The following is a 16083-nucleotide window of genomic DNA, read 5'->3' as shown; positions in this document are numbered from 1 at the left end:
AATCGTGGAAAGCCAATATAAAGTGTATGCTTTCAACTACCTTTGACGTGGTAAGACTCTACACGTAAGGATCACTATGTGACCAGCATGTGTAACCAAACATTGGAGGGATAGACCTAGTCAACAGATAAGTATAAACCCCACACGTAAGAATCACCGTATGACCAGTAGGTGTAGCATGAGGACCGATTCGGTTAGTAATGTTCCAACGACATCATCACTTGTATAGTCTACCTAAGATAAATGAACGCGACATTGCTGTTATTTAATATCCAACAATATAAATAGGAGGGATTCGAAGAATCCTAACCGCGCTGCTTACTTTTCTGCAACCAAAAATAGGTAACTTGCTCTATTGCAATAGATAAAAAAAATTAAAAATCTCTAACCCTTAACTCTTTTATTTTATATCGTCAACTAAAAATAAGTAACGTGAAGTGCTTGGACGAAACGACAATCCCTGTGGATGTGATACTCTACTTATCACTTTATTACTTGGTAACGATTTGATACACTTGCCTAAACCGCACATCAGTTGTTAACCTTTTTCAATCAAACTTGGTCCTTTATATCTATACTATATATAAAGAAAATAACCCCTTTTGGATTTTTTGTGCCAACTTTTTCTCTTTCCAAGATTACCTTCAATTTTTAATACAAATAGCACATATAATAAATAGATAAGAGTAAATTCAAATATTCAAATAAAAGTGTAACAAACATAATATACTAAAGATAAGTAACGCGAGTGCCCGCCTTTTCGCTAGTAGAGATGATGTAGATGATTGTTGATGAAGAAATCCTTATTTTTAAATGCCTTAATAAATGAGTAAATCATCAAATTAGTCTCTATCTTTGTAAGATATCTTGATGATTGGAGTCTTTGGAACATTTTGGCATCTAAGATAATTAGAGCATAGTCACGCAGAAAGCTCCAAAACGTCTTTGTTTCTAAAATAGAATCCGACCATTTTACTAATCTGTGAGTCCACAATTCATGACCACATACAGGAAGACTATGCTTTTCCCCACTTTCTCAAACGGGCAGTATTAGCATGTTCGGATTTTCTAAAACATTTAGACAGACCTAATAATAATTGGTTTATAAAGTATGATTTTCACTTTTTATAATATATATATATTTAGACATATAACAACCAATTTCAAATGATACAATTACACACTAGTTTTTTTTTCTTCCATCACACACTATATAGTTATTATTCCTACTCCTTTCAAAGGAAGTTATTATTCCTACTAAGTGGGGTGTCTGGAGTTCGAACCACGGCCCCCCGCATATAATAATGCATTGTCCTACCAACTGAGCGATGCTCACGGGACGTATTTTTTTATTTTGTAATAAAATATACATTCGAAAATTTTAGAAATAGTGGCAAATATCTATCGTGCTTTTGGATTTCCAATCTCAGAAAACACCGTAGCATGAAAATTTTCAGAAAACAAAGGTTGTTCTTCAGTAGAGGTTGAATTGGTGGTATGAGACCCATAGTCATCACTACTACTTGTGAAACACATATCACTCCCATCATCAGTAAAATGTGACAATTCTATCCTTTGCTCACTCTTTTCCTTTTCCTTGGTACCAACAAGCTTACTATCCTCCTCACTCATCTCTAACTGCAATGCAAACTCTAATGTCGCAACCACATCACTCATCGACATTCGTTGATTTCCATCATCATGCAAACAATTTAACACCATTTGACAATAACATTTCAAACACTCACTTGTTATAGAATCTTTAATGAACGGGTCCACCATATCTTCAATTACCATACCTTCATTGTAACATGTTTGAAACCAAACAGCCAAACTTGCTTTTTTCTTATCCAAAGACCGAACCAACGGGGGTCTCGCACACAACACCTCAAGAAGCACAACACCGAAAGAGTACACATCAGACTTTAGAGTCAATCTTTGTCGCATGTAGTATTCTGGATCCAAATACCCGAGACTACCTTTCACCATAGTGCTGACATGGGTCATCGACATCCCTGTAGGTCCCACTTTTGATAACCCAAAATCAGAAACCTTAGCCACCCATTTTTCATCCAACAATATGTTTGTACTCTTCACATCACGGTGTATGATATTGTGCTTCGCACCTGCATGCAAATAATGCAACCCCCGCGCGGCACCTAATAGAATCTCAAGCCTCTGCTTCCAGGTAAGAGGTTTGTTATCTGATCCATAAAGATATTCACATAGACTGCCACGTTGCATGAAGTCATAAACGAGAATCATCTCTACACCTTCATTGCAATATCCAATAAGTGAAACCAAGTGAATATGACGAAGCTGAGAGAGCAACTCAATCTCATTCAAGAACTCGTTTACACCTTGTTGAGAACCCGGTTTAAGACGTTTTATCGCAACTGGTGTGACTCCATCAATATAACCTTTGTACACATTGCCGAACCCTCCAACCCCGATGATAAAAATATCTTCGAAGTTGTTTGTAGCTGCTTTTATTTCCGCTATTGTAAAATAGCGGCACAAATGGGATGGTAAACTTGAGGAACCTTGTTTCTTTGTCTTCCATGAAGTTTCTTCAATTTCAGTATGAGAATTAAATATTATATTCCGTCTAGCAAAAACTGTTATTCCAACAACAGATGCTAGAATGAGACATGAAACAGCAACCACAGCAAGGATTTTTGTTGTTGATTTCTTCCATTGTTGAGTTGGTAAAACCTGTTCCTTGGGAGAAAAAGACATGGGTTTTGGATTCACTCCAAAGAGATTATTTTTATCACTTATTTTCAAAATCTCAATTCCATTCAACGTGACATCACGATATACCGCAGGCATAGGTTTTGGTAATCGCTGTAGCTTGATCGAAAGATTAACTTTTTCAATTTGAGAGCTTCCGCCATGAGAACCCATAGTCACGGCATAATCCTTATGAACAGGAACAAAAGGAGCACCACTCCACCCTATCACATCAGCACTTGGTTCAGCCAAACTATCATCTATGAAAATCTGAAAAATTCTATCACCATCCTGTTTGATCTGCCAATCAAACTCACAAAAATGTAACCTTACCATATAAGTAAAAGCAGAATCAACTTCAAAGTTCCAAGTTACATTGTAATCCTCTGTCTCATACATTCCATAACTTCTTGCAGTTAAGTAAACACCTTCTGGTGCAATGTAATTTGGAATGACATTGTTTTTATATGTTAGGTTATGTGTAAAGTCACTTGATACACTAGATGGGTACTCTTTCTCCAAGTAACGAGGAGAATCATTGTCCCAATTACGAAACATGCCTGTATCTTGGTTTGCTGGAACTTGATTTTGACCAACGTTGACTCTATAAACCGTCTCTAAAGCTTTGTTGTTAAGAACTTGGTATTCCGTGTTGTCAGAACCAGGTAACTTGATACGATAATCTTGGTCACTGAGGTTTGTGTAATAGAGAAAAGAAGGCATAGACACAACTTCGATTCCGTTAATGAAAGCATAACTAGGACTCAATTGGTTTGTGTTGTTGGGAATGAAAGTTATGTTTAGCTTCTCGTTTGGTTTGATTTGGATGGAATATTCTTTGACGATATGATTCTCATCATGATGAAGCCAAAGTGAAGGGTTGAAGTTTTTAAGAAGGGTAATGTTGTTGTTTACTTCAACAGAGAAAAGTGCATAAGAGGTTTCAAAATTTTGATATGAAGTTGGGTAAAAATGAAGGCGAAGAAAAATAGTGGAGTTAGTGATGATGTTAGAAAATGAGTATGTGAAATTTGAGAGAGAGGCACGTCCGGTTGTGAATGGAATTTGGGTATTTGAGAGGGAATTAGGTTTTGTTTTAAGAGATGGGTTTGTATTTTTTGGTTCAATGAAGGAAAAGAGATTAGAGTTATCAATGTTATCAACAACCCAAATTCGTCCATCAAAGGCAGTAGTGTTTGTTGAGGAGCCACAACTGATGGCTAAACTGTAATCAGGGTTGTATGAACTAGCAATTAGAGGAAATAATAGGTGAAGGAAAAGGAAGTGTAGAAGGGTGGTGTTACATTGAAATTTGTGGTTTCTGGAGTTTGCCATATTTGTGTGTAAAGCTTGTTGTTGTTAGAGAAGAATGTGAAGAGTAGATTTATTTTTCTTCCTGTGATGACTTTTGAGACACTACAAATTGCATGTATTTATTGTTATTTTCATTGAGAGGCAGGAAGGAAATTTCTACGAAACCACACTAGAGACTACTCATGGAATCAACTACTTTGAAATGGTCAAAGGATCACTATGAGAATCCGCTTTAGGATCACATAATTGTGGTTGTGGATAGGAAGCCACTCTTTTTCCTAATTCAAAAGAAAAAAATGAAGGATAGTTTTTGGTTTTGGCTTGAATTTGGGTTGTTTTTAGGGGATTTGATCCCTTGGATGATCAGGTAATTGAAGTCGATAGGTAATTGAATTTAGTTTCTGTGGTCATTCAGGAGGAAGTGTGGGTTACGCTTTGATTCAGGTGTTAACTTTGGTTTTGGTGGTTAATTTTCTTATTGGTGTTGGTGATAGTACTTGGTTGGGTAGTGTTCGTATCAGTGCTTTTGTAGGTTTCTCTTTTAGGTGTTCCATTATATACGACACCTTTGCTTTGTAGTTTTTGTATGTCGATCCATGTTCTTCTTTTGCAAGAAAACAAAAGGACTAACATGGTCATGGGAGAACTCACACTTCGAAACAAACATAAATTAAAACATTTAAATGACTACAAATAATGCGACAATTAAAGTGAATAAAAACTCAAATATCTAAATCTGCAACATTAACATTAAAATCATTTATTGATATGTAATTAATTGATGTTGATCGGTAAATGTAAATCTAATGAATATTGCTTCAAGATGGAAAATCAAGATAAGGGTAAAGAAGCTAATGTTAGTGAGCCCAAAAGAGCTGGGGCAGGTCTAAAAAACAATAAGTTGCAACCAATGTTGAACCTAATGTTAAGCTAATCCTACAAGAAAGAAAGTGTGCCTAAACATGATTGTCTTTTTCCTATAAGTGTTCAAAATGATAGAAAGTCTATTAAAGGTAAAAACAAAAAACTTAGAAATAATGAGGAATATAATAGTGATGATCTTGATAGTAGAAATGCAGTGAGGACGAAGATGATTGTAAGGAAAAGTTTTCAATTTTCAAGATATACTACAAAATGACAAACTATAAGTGAATGCTCCAGCTCATGTTACAACTAACCAAGATTTCTTATCCGTCCGTTGAGGATGGTTGCGAAGAATGCTCCGATGATCGGTAACGACTTCCGGTACGGCGGCGAAGCTCCTTCTGCGGAGGAACGAAAGGTGCCTCCTGGCACGTTAGCCCTCTGACGATCAAGTCAGTAATGGAATTGAGATAAAAGTCTTAGGAGAGTTGTGTAAAGTGTTGTGTACCTTGAGGGTGAAGCAAGTTCACCCTTATATAGGCGCACTCTTGGCATAACCATCCTCGGATTATACGGCGTATGATTAGGAGCGGGAATGAACACGTGTAGCGTGATCCCGACAGGGAGGCGTGCTCTAGAATGGCACGATACAGTCGAGTCGGCGTGCTCCTTTTGGTGCAAAGCCTTGAGGCATCGTAATATTGTACATGTGTAGTCATGTGAGTGGTCCAGCACAGTTTCCCCCCAAGCCGTTCATGTCTTTTATGACTCAGTGGCTTAGGCAGAGAAGGAGACGTTCGATCAAAGGCGCTCGTCGACGACTTAGTCTGGCGGCCCTCAATGAGTTGTGTCAGGAATTGAAGTCTGCTTGCAAATAGTGTGGCGTCCATTGTTGATCTAAGTCGGACGACCCTTGAAGTATTTGTTGTTGAATTTTGCTTCCGCCCGTGAGTAGGAGGTATCCCACTATGAGTTAGTGGGAGTAGTTGGTGATTAAATGCTTCAGATGGAACGTTGACAATGTGATGTCCATTCAATTCTTCTTTCCACGTGTCTTGTTCGTCTGTCGTACGCGCTCATGGAAATTTTTTATTTGTGTGTATTGCTTTGATGCGTTCCGTTTTCCCACGATCACTTCCAACCGTCAAATCTTAGCTCTTCGTTTTTTCCTCCATCCGAACCGTTGAAGTGGACAGTTTTGGGACTATTTAAAGAGAATCTTCTCTTTGTTTTTTTCCGCAACCCTTTTTTTCCTTTTAGGCTTTGTTTGTTGCGAAGAGCTTTTACTTCTTCCCCCTTTTTATCCTCTTTTTATTGCCATTTTTGGATGTTTTTCTTTGTTGTCTGTTTCGATTTTGAGAAAATAATTATTGTCTTCTTTGCGGGTTCCAGAGGGAGATCTCATGTGTTTTTCTGGTGACTCGTTAAGAAAGGGAAAAAGTTAAAGTATTTGGAGGATCCTTTGTTCCTGAGTTGGAATGGATGATTTCATGGGTGATTCCATTTCTACTGTAGGGAGTTTCAACTGTTGTAGTAGATGTTGCAAAGGACTCGCTTTGTTCCTCCACGTTAGGAAAAGGCTCCTTTGGTGGCTCGGAACCCCTAGTAGGAGCTTCGGTGTGCCTCTGGTCAAGTTTCTGGATCCTATTAGCCTGATTGCGTCGTATTCCCTCCCGGCCTGGCGTCATGGTTTTGATGGTCCATAATATTCTCTTGGCTGGGGAGAATTACTTGGCTTTGTCTGCCTTGGTCTAAATTAGGCTTGTCTACAGCCACACATAGCTCAGTATACTACTGATGGTGGATCCGCTCGAAGCGTACTTCGGAGGCTTCAAGTCCGTCAACCCATGGTCGTGACATAAGTTCATTCCTCAGTCGGGCTGCTTTAAGCGTACGAGGTTTGCCGACCGCCATCCTTGCTTTTTGAAGGTAGGACAAAAGCTTGGAGGCCTTTTTTAGTTTTAGTGTGATTTTCCTCTTTGTACCTCCGCTGTGTCGGCTCCTCTTGTAATTGTTTTGAATGTTTGAATGAAAAGAAGTTTGAATGCCTTTCTCTTTCCTTTGTTTTTTGTTTTTGTTGTGCCGCACGAGCTTTTCCTTTCCCTCTATATCGGCGCATTTTATTTCATGCCAGAGATTTTATTGTCCGCGCATTTTATTTCATCCCACGTTTTGGATTTCTCGCACATTTTATTTCATACCATGTTTTTGAGTGTATGATTCGTTGGGAAGAATTACCCGGGCGTCTCTTCCGGATTACGCTGGTGCATTTTGTTTCATGCGGCGTCCGGTCTATTTAGTTAATTCCAATGCATTTTGTTTCATTCGGTGGCGAACGGGATATCCTGGCATCTTTTCGCATTGATGCATTTTGATTCATGCGGTGTTTGGTTGGTCTTTGTCCGCATTGATACATTTTATTTCATGCGGCGGTATCTTTTACTTCATATTATTGGTCGCCCAGGGGAACACATTCGTCCAAGGCTCAGTTCCCCTTTTAGCGAATTTAGGGGAGAGACACTCTATACCTTGGGGTGGCTATCCCTTGAGGCAGGTCCCGCGACGGACGCTAGGCCTGTTTGTTCTACTTGAGAGTAGAGACCTTAGCGCGCGCCCTCCACAAGGGTGCTACCCTTGTATGCAGCATTGGGATCTGTCAAGCACAAAACAAGAACAAATTTGCAACTGACGTGTTTCCTTTTGGGAAAGATGCCTGTTTATTAGTGTTGATAATGCAAATTTACAATGACTATATTACAGAGTTAAAGCGTATTTATGAAGATGAGGTAGGACGAGCGGTATTTAGCTGTAATAGAGTTTGAGTTTGTCGGTGTTCCATGTTCTTGGGATTGGAAGGCCGCCCAATGATTCGAGGATATAGGCGCCCGCCCCCATGCTGGCGGTGACTCTCTATGGCCATTCCCAATTAGCTGTCATCTTTCCTTCTCGAGCGTTCTTGTTCAACTTGTCCATTCTTTTGTGGGTGTTCCACTGAGGTGAAGTGTTGCTTGATGTTTAGTTCTTTAATGAGTTCCCTCATTCTTTTGTCTGTGAATTGTGTCCCCTTATCAGTTATCACTTATTGGGGCTGCCGAAAATACGTTCAAAGTAATCACGCATTTGGCTCTTTATAGCATCAAGATCTGTCAGAATAGTGTCCTCATTTTTGCCAATTAGCTAAAATAATAAGTGTTACGATCCCCCATGAAAAGTGGTTGGTTTTAATACCGTAAGAGATATTGAGAAAGTGACTAGGTCATGTCAAATTTCCTTATATGAATTAGTAGAGTAACTACAAAATATGAAAATAGTGCTATTGATTACTTGATTTTAAAACCTTCAAGAAAAATAGTTAGGCCAATATCTTGGTCACTAACTTTATTTAATGGTTATGCTCCCTAATTTATTGAATGAATAGAACCATTAACGGTTTAAAAACGTTAAAGTAAGTAGTAATTATCATTAGTTTTAAGCCGAAGTGTAATTGATAAAAGAGTATTTAGGGTTTCCTCATCACAGCGGTAAGTATGTCAGTTTTGATCAAACAAATAAAAATATCATATCCAAAGAGTCATTTTCTGAACAAGGTATTTATAAAAGTATTTTGGTAGTTTGAATCAAAGTAAAACTGAACCAATATAGATAGATTTGTGTTGAGATTGCATTTCAATAACTATTCCTCATAGGTTTCCTCTTAATTGATTGTATACATCTTATGCCTCAAATACAAAAAGCCGACTATAACTATGTCATAATCCGAAAAGGTTTGCATGAACATATACCTACTCGCGATATCTCGGGTGATATCACCTTTACATAGTTTAAACCATGTCTCCTAGATAACCAGCCTTAGTAGGGTCTAATTAACTAAATCAATAGATCAATTGTTGAACACTACATCATCGGCAAAGCATTAAGAACAAATTTAAACTAAAATAATCTTGAAAACATAAATCATATACAACCACCCAGACTAAGAGTACTACATATATACATGGTCATTTACATCCAATCCCAACATGAAAGAGAGTTTAGTTATCCATGAGATGCACAACCAACAAAGAAGTGTTGATGAATGTTGGTGAAGCATCAACAAGCTTGTCTCCATACTTCCTTAGCCCTCCAATGGCTTTAACTATTCCCTCCCTCGTTCTCTCTCTCTCTCTATCTCTCTCTATAATTTTCTCAATTTTCAAGTGATTACCTATTACAAATGACCTATAACTTTATTTAGAGAACTTTGAAACAATAGATTCCCCAGACTCTTAATGCTTACCTATCAAGGAGTGCTTTCACTACAAGAAATTGTTGATTTTCCTACAAAACTTTCCTATGAAATTTCCTAGAAAGCGTTTTCCTACGAATTAGCGACGAAATATTCGTCGGAAATCAACTGTCAGTAAAAAGCAGCACTACGGACAGAAAAGTGGAGCACGTGGCAGCTTGTGAATGGCTGACATTACCTAGGAATAATTTCGTAGGAAAGCGGCGGCCCCCACATGCAGAAAAAGGGTGTGTGGAAGCATGTGATTGGCTGACATTACCTAGGAATATTTTCCTAGGAAAGCTGCGGCCCCACATGCAGAAAAATGGTGTGTGGAAGCATGTGATTGGTCTACTTTACCGAGGAATAATTTCGTAGGAAAGCTGCGGCCCCACATGCTCACAGTCATTGGATGAAGGGTGTGTGTATGGTTGTGTTTGGTGGAAATTACCTATGAAAATTTCGTAGGAAAACACGGGACCCACATGCTAACTAGTTGTTTGTTACCGTTGCAGCATTTGTGTATATAAATATACAACACTCTATTTTCTTCTTTACAATCTTCATTCTATTCTTATTCAAATTTTTTTAATATCACTCAAATTTTATTCTCCATCATTTTATTATCATTATTTCTTATTCAAATTTTTTTAATATCACTCAAATTTTATTCTCCATCATTTTATTATCATTATTGAAGTTTCTAACAAAGGTAATTATTGATATTTTCTTATAATTGATTTCAATTTTACATGTGTTTGAATTTATAAATATTTAATGTAGTTATATATTAAAATAAGTTACATTCTTTTTTATAGTTATGTTGGTTCTGATCCATTTTGAAGTTGGTGTTGTTGTTCGTTGCCGTTGATTTTGTTGTCTCCACTTAGTTCGTCGACTTATTATTTGAGGTTGGTACATTTCTAACTTATTTTAAATAATTATTACAATGGTATTAGTACTAAATATTAATTATTAGAAAAATAGTTACTAAAATTATTATATTGTAATTAATAAAAACGTTAGCGGGATTTTTCTAAAAAAAATGTTAGTTGGATTAACTTCTTTAAAAAAATATTTAGTGGGATTAAATTAAATTTCAACTTATTAATGTTAGAGAGAGTATAATAAAAAAAAGTGTTAGCTTGTAGAAAAACTTGTAATTTACTTAAAAATGTTTACTTTTAAAAATGTGTGTATTTATATATATTGTTAATTTAGTTATTAAAATACCGTAGAGTAAATGAACTAGGACTTTTGAAGTTCACAGATGTTGGCAAAAGAGTCAGACACCCACAATACGGTAACGAGCACCATTGGACCAAAAGAAGTATCTTCTGGGATCTCCCTTACTGGAAAGATAATTTATTGAGACATAATCTTGATGTTATGCACGTTGAAAAGAACTTTTGTGACAATATAATTCACACGGTGATGAATGTCTCTGGTAAATCAAAAGATAATGAGAAGGCTAGAATGGACTTGCCATTACATTGTAAGAGACCAGAAATGGAGCTACAACTTCTTCAAAATGGAAAATATCTAAAACCCAAGGCTATTTATAGTCTTACTGTTGATGAAGCAAAATCTGTTTGTCAATGGTTGAAAGAATTGAGGATGCCAGACGGATATTGTTCTAACTTGTCGAGGTGTGCCGACGTCAACTCAGGAAGATTGCATAGAATGAAAAGTCATGATTCCCACAATTTTCCTGGAACGCTCACTTCCAATTGCGTTTAGTTCATTGCCAAATAATGTCTTAAACCCCTTGACTGAAGTTAGCCTTTTTTTTAAAGACTTGTGCGCTTCAACCTTGAGGATGGATGAACTTGTTAAAATGGATCAAAATATGCCTATCACTCTTTGTAAACTAGAGCAAGTTTTTCCCCCAGGTTTCTTTGATTATATGGAACATCTTCCTGTGCATCTCGCATACGAAGCTTGGACCATACATTGAGATATTTCAAGGATTAAATATCAGTAACATATATAAAAGTTTTCAAGGATGGTTTAAGCATCAATTGTTAAATTCTCATCCGACTACACAAATATATCATTTGAGGGGATTAGCCGAAGGTCCGGGAAGAAAAGGCAAACAATGGGACACTTACTTTGTCAATGGGTTTAAATTTCATACTCAATCACGGTCAGTGGGCAAAAAAACAATTAATAGTGGTGTTTACGTCAAAGGAATCAGTGATGGAGGTGAAGATGACTTTTATGGTGTGATCAAACACATATTTGAAGTAACTTACCTATATGTAGATGAACCTAACAAAGTTGTATTGTTTTATTGTGACTGGTTTGACCCTGCAAATGGGATGAAAATTGATCCAAAGCATAAAACTGTTGATGTACGAATGAACCGGATGTATAATGCATTTGACCCTTTCATTTTGGCTAGTAAAGTTAGTCAAGTGTATTATGTACCATATCCTTCTCATCACCGGCGCAAACATGGATGGTGTGCTGCTATCAAGTGTAAACCAAGAGGTCAATTTGAGACATAAGTTCCAGATAAAGAAATACCTTACCAAGATGATGAAATATCACATGTTCCAGATGTGATTGAAGTCGATCCTGTTACAAATTTGGTTGACAGAGATGTTGACGGTCAACAACTTGATGCTGAAACGTTAGCTCAAATGTTACTTATTGACACTGATAGTGGGGAGGAGTCAAGTAACTCTAGAGATAATGGGGAAGATGCAAATAACCCTGACAACAATGTGGATGATTTTTATTATGACGATGATGAATAACCCTTCATAAAACACATGATGTCTTTAATGTAATTATTAGGGTTAAATATGTTTTTGGTCCCTATAAATATGTCAAATTTTCGTTTTAGTCCCTCTAAAATTTTCCTTCAAATTTTAGTCCCTATAAAGTTTTCAATCTTCATTTTTTGTCCCTCACACATATTTAGAATTCATATTTTTTAATAATATTTTTCAAAAAAATTCAAAATATTATAATAATCACTCCCAAAAAAAATTAGAATTTTTTAACGATACATGAATTTAATATGAGTTTTTATATTTTTTACGGTTAAAAATTCATATTTAATTTATGTTTTGTTAAAAAAATCTAATTTTTTTTATAATTTTTTTTAGAATATTTTACACATTTATGCACAATTTCATTAAAAAATACAAAAATTAAATTAAAAATAGGACCAAAAACATATTCAACCCTAATTATTTTATCATAATAATAAAATATTTATGTTTAATATAATGATTTTATCATATTAGTTATCTATCTAATGTATTTTTTATATCATTTATTATATAACTAATATATTAAAAAATTATGTATAAAATATTGTAAATTAAAAGAAAATTAAATACTGTCAAAAGAAGAGGAAAGGATCGGTTTTCACACTCCCTCTTTACCAATTTCATTCTTCTCCCTCCCACACCTCTTTTCCCTAATTTCAATCTCCCTCCATCATCTCCAAAACCCTAAAACGAAAATACTTCCTCAATCTCAGTTTCCCCCCCAAATCTGAAACCTAAATTTCAATCTCACTAACCCTAATGGCTCAATCTCACTAACGAAATCTTCACTCAATCGGTTCCTCACTCATGGCATAAATCGAAGCACCTTCACTGTTCATCATCTTCTTTCCATCGCTGCTTCCATCACCAATCGCTACTTCCATCATTAATCGCTACTTCCATCGTTTGATGCACCAATCGATATCTTTCTTTTCTCTCTCAACTCCTCTATCATCTTTTCTAATGGTATCGTATCTGAATCCTTATTTTTCTCTCTTTGTTGGGTTTTTCTGTTTCTTTTCTTAATTTTTAGGGTTTGTGATTATTCATAGCATCTTGCTTGACAAAAGGAAAAAAAAAACCCCAATTTTTTTGTGTGTTTATGCGACATTACATATACATTTTTTTAAAATAAAAAAACCCCAACTTTGTGTGTTTATGCGACATTTCAATAGTTGTGGGTTATTGAGCTTTTGAAATGGGGAAATCTGCAATCCCTGTAGTGGGGTTTTACTCTTTTAGTTGTAGTGGGGTTTTACACATTTCTGTTTGCTAACTCTGTTCGCTATCACGCGGGTGTTTTAGAGTTGCTGATTAGGTTCCCTTGCTCAACACAACCTTCAAGTAGGTTTCCTTGCTCAACACAACCTTCAAGTATTCACTCTCTGTTTCCCTCGTTTTGATGTTTGGGAAAATGGAGGGGATGTTAGGTGCATTTAGATAGAACTCAAGGGAGGTTGTTATATTTTTCCCTATTTATAATGAAAACTGTACACTAAGAATCCCTTAATTGAGGAAATAAATCTAGAATAAAAAAATCCTACATCAATCCTAATAAAAACATGATCATATACAAGATTAGTTTGCTGCTAGTAATGATTGTGAGTCCAGGTTTTGTTCTTATTTTGTTTTACTTGATAATGTGCCATTGATTGAATTGAATATCATTTTATACGTCTCTCTCTCGGATACATGGTCAGTATTTTGACAGTGTTAGTTGTGGTTCTCTGTGGAATTCATTGTCTCTGTTTGGTATTTGAATTTAATTACTATGTTATGTTTTCCTGTTGTTGGCTCTATTAGATATCAAAACTAGTTACAAGCACCAAATTTTCCTTCCAAATTACTAATTACCAATAGTATAAAATATTAGCTAAATAGATATTGTGGCAGAATTAGTCCAACAAACCTGCCAGACCCAATTCCAGGGAGCAGCCAATGCAATCAAACTTAAGAGCGAAAAGAAAAAAAAAACTCACATAAAGAAGACTTTGTGAAAAAAACTTCCATCGCTGCTTCCATCACCAATCGCTACTTCCATCATCAATCGCTACTTCCATCGTTTGATGCACCAATCGGTATCTTTCTTTTCTCTCTCAACTCCTCTATCATCTTCTCTAATGGTATCGTATCTGAATCCTTATTTTTCTCTCTTTGTTGGGTTTTTCTGTTTCTTTTCTTAATTTTTAGGGTTTGTGATTATTCATAGCATCTTGCTTGACAAAAGAAAAAAAAAACCCAATTTTTTTGTGTGTTTATGCGACATATACATTTTTTTTTAAAATAAAAAAAAAACCCCAACTTTGTGTGTTTATGCGACATTTCAATAGTTGTGGATTATTGAGCTTTTGAAATGGGGAAATCTGCAATCCCTGTAGTGGGGTTTTACTCTTTTAGTTGTATTGTATTTGTTGTTATGGACATGCTATAAACTGTGTGATTATAAACTATATAGCTATGTGAATATGCTATAGGAATATCAGATGTTAACTTTTTAAATGCTGTTCTTTCAAAAACAATTTTTTTTATTAAGCTATAGACTCTGGTTGTAATTCTACAGGTAAAAGTTGCATAGATTATATAGCTATGTGAATATAAATTGTGTAATTATGTCCGCATAGCTCTGTAATTTGCTTATGATTTTTTAGCTTTTGCAAGTTCTGTTAAGAACTAGGATCATTAAAAGATTTTTTCTAGCTCCAACTCATGAGAAAGTTGAAAGTGTAGGAGCATTATCATGCACCAAACCAGTTCACTAATGTTGCTATGCTTCCTGTAGGTTATTTAACTTCATCTGGTTTAGTAGTAATTGGCCAATGGATCAAAATGAGGTCTAAATATTCTAGTAGTAATTGACCTCTTGTAATTCTAGTATACTAATTTTTGCATGTGTATGATGATATCCAAGGAGCCAAGATTGAATGTCGTGTCAGTTCACTTTTGAACTATTATTTGATTGGTTTGCATTTTGGGATTCTTAAGGAGATTATTTTATTTCATGTTGGAAGAAATTAAAAAATTGTTCTAACTCTGCTTCATTTTATAGTGTCAAGCTGGAAATAGTCCTTTGCTATGATATCAGTGATGATCTTGAAATTGAAATAAGTTGATTTTTAAATTTGGCTATAGGCTATAGCTACTATCCAGTAGTTAAGTTTGTTATTAGAACTGGCATTTCTAGTTACGACATCAGTATAGGACATAGCTTCTTTACTTCCTCTCTTTGTACCTCATCCTTCTGTTACTCGATCCAGCTAGCTCCGCATATATTTATGGTTCTTTCCTAGCATTTTTCACAACTTGCTTTGCTCATTGTTCGATCCATAAATGATTTATTTTACTAATTAGTTACATGTTTGTTTTTACTGTTCAGGATGGAATCAGTTTAACTGATAGCGACGGTTCAAGAAGACCGAACATATGACGACGACAATGATGATGATGAGGACGAGGACGAGGAGACGGATGATGATCATAACGAGTAATTTATATTCTTTTCAATTGCTGTTTTTTGGTTAGGGATTTTTGGGTGTTTTAGGTGGTTACTGTCAAAGAAAATATTGAACTTGCATATATGAATTTTGTTTTATGTAATTATTTATCAACATGACATGTTTTGTAGGAAACAAATTATCAAAAAATTTGGGTTATTTTCAAATTTTGGCGCACTTTTTTTATTTTTCGTTTTTTTTTAAATTTGATTTTTTATGAAATTTTGGCACCTCATTTAAATTATTTGGCGCCTTTTTTCGAAATCAAAATTTGTATCTAATTATTTTTTTTTAAATATAATTGTTTCCTAGGAAAGTTTCGTAGGAAAACGTGTGTAATATTTAATTATTATTGTTTCCTAGAAAAGTTTCATAGGAAAACGTGTAATATTTAATTATTATTGTTTCCTAGGAAAGTTTTGTAGGAAAATGTGTGTAATATTTAATTATTATTGTTTCCTACGAAATTTTCGTCGGAAAGCGTGTGTCAGATGTGGCAGCCTGCAAAATGCTTTCCTACGAAACTTTCCTTGGTAATTTTGTCGGAAAAAGTATTTCCTCGGAAGTTCCTCGGAAATCTCGTAGGAATAAGTCTAAAATTTCCTACAACTTGTTTCCTCGGTAATTTCTAGGA

At 35.5% G+C, this 16083-nt stretch overlaps 1 protein-coding gene and 1 long non-coding RNA gene across 2 annotated transcripts; one reads left to right on the top strand and one right to left on the bottom strand.

The window, feature by feature from the left end:
* Nucleotides 1–733: 733 nt before the first annotated feature.
* Nucleotides 734–4123, bottom strand: LOC25497571 (receptor-like protein kinase FERONIA). The gene has a single exon (XM_013592185.3). It carries the CDS (start codon nt 4066–4068, stop codon nt 1402–1404), a length of 2667 nt encoding a protein of 888 aa, XP_013447639.2. The 5' UTR covers nt 4069–4123; the 3' UTR covers nt 734–1401.
* An 8424-nt stretch (nt 4124–12547) lies between these two features.
* Nucleotides 12548–15616, top strand: LOC112416375 (uncharacterized). The gene is made up of 2 exons (XR_005643231.1): nt 12548–12924; nt 15332–15616. It is a non-coding gene; the product is annotated as an uncharacterized lncRNA (long non-coding RNA).
* The last annotated feature ends 467 nt before the right edge of the window (nt 15617–16083 follow it).

The sequence above is a fragment of the Medicago truncatula genome, chromosome 7 (assembly GCF_003473485.1).
Source record: "Medicago truncatula cultivar Jemalong A17 chromosome 7, MtrunA17r5.0-ANR, whole genome shotgun sequence".
In the NCBI taxonomy this organism is placed as follows: domain Eukaryota; kingdom Viridiplantae; phylum Streptophyta; class Magnoliopsida; order Fabales; family Fabaceae; genus Medicago; species Medicago truncatula.
The sequence above is the reverse complement of the archived record's forward strand: the minus strand, read 5'-3'. Positions and strand labels throughout refer to the sequence as shown.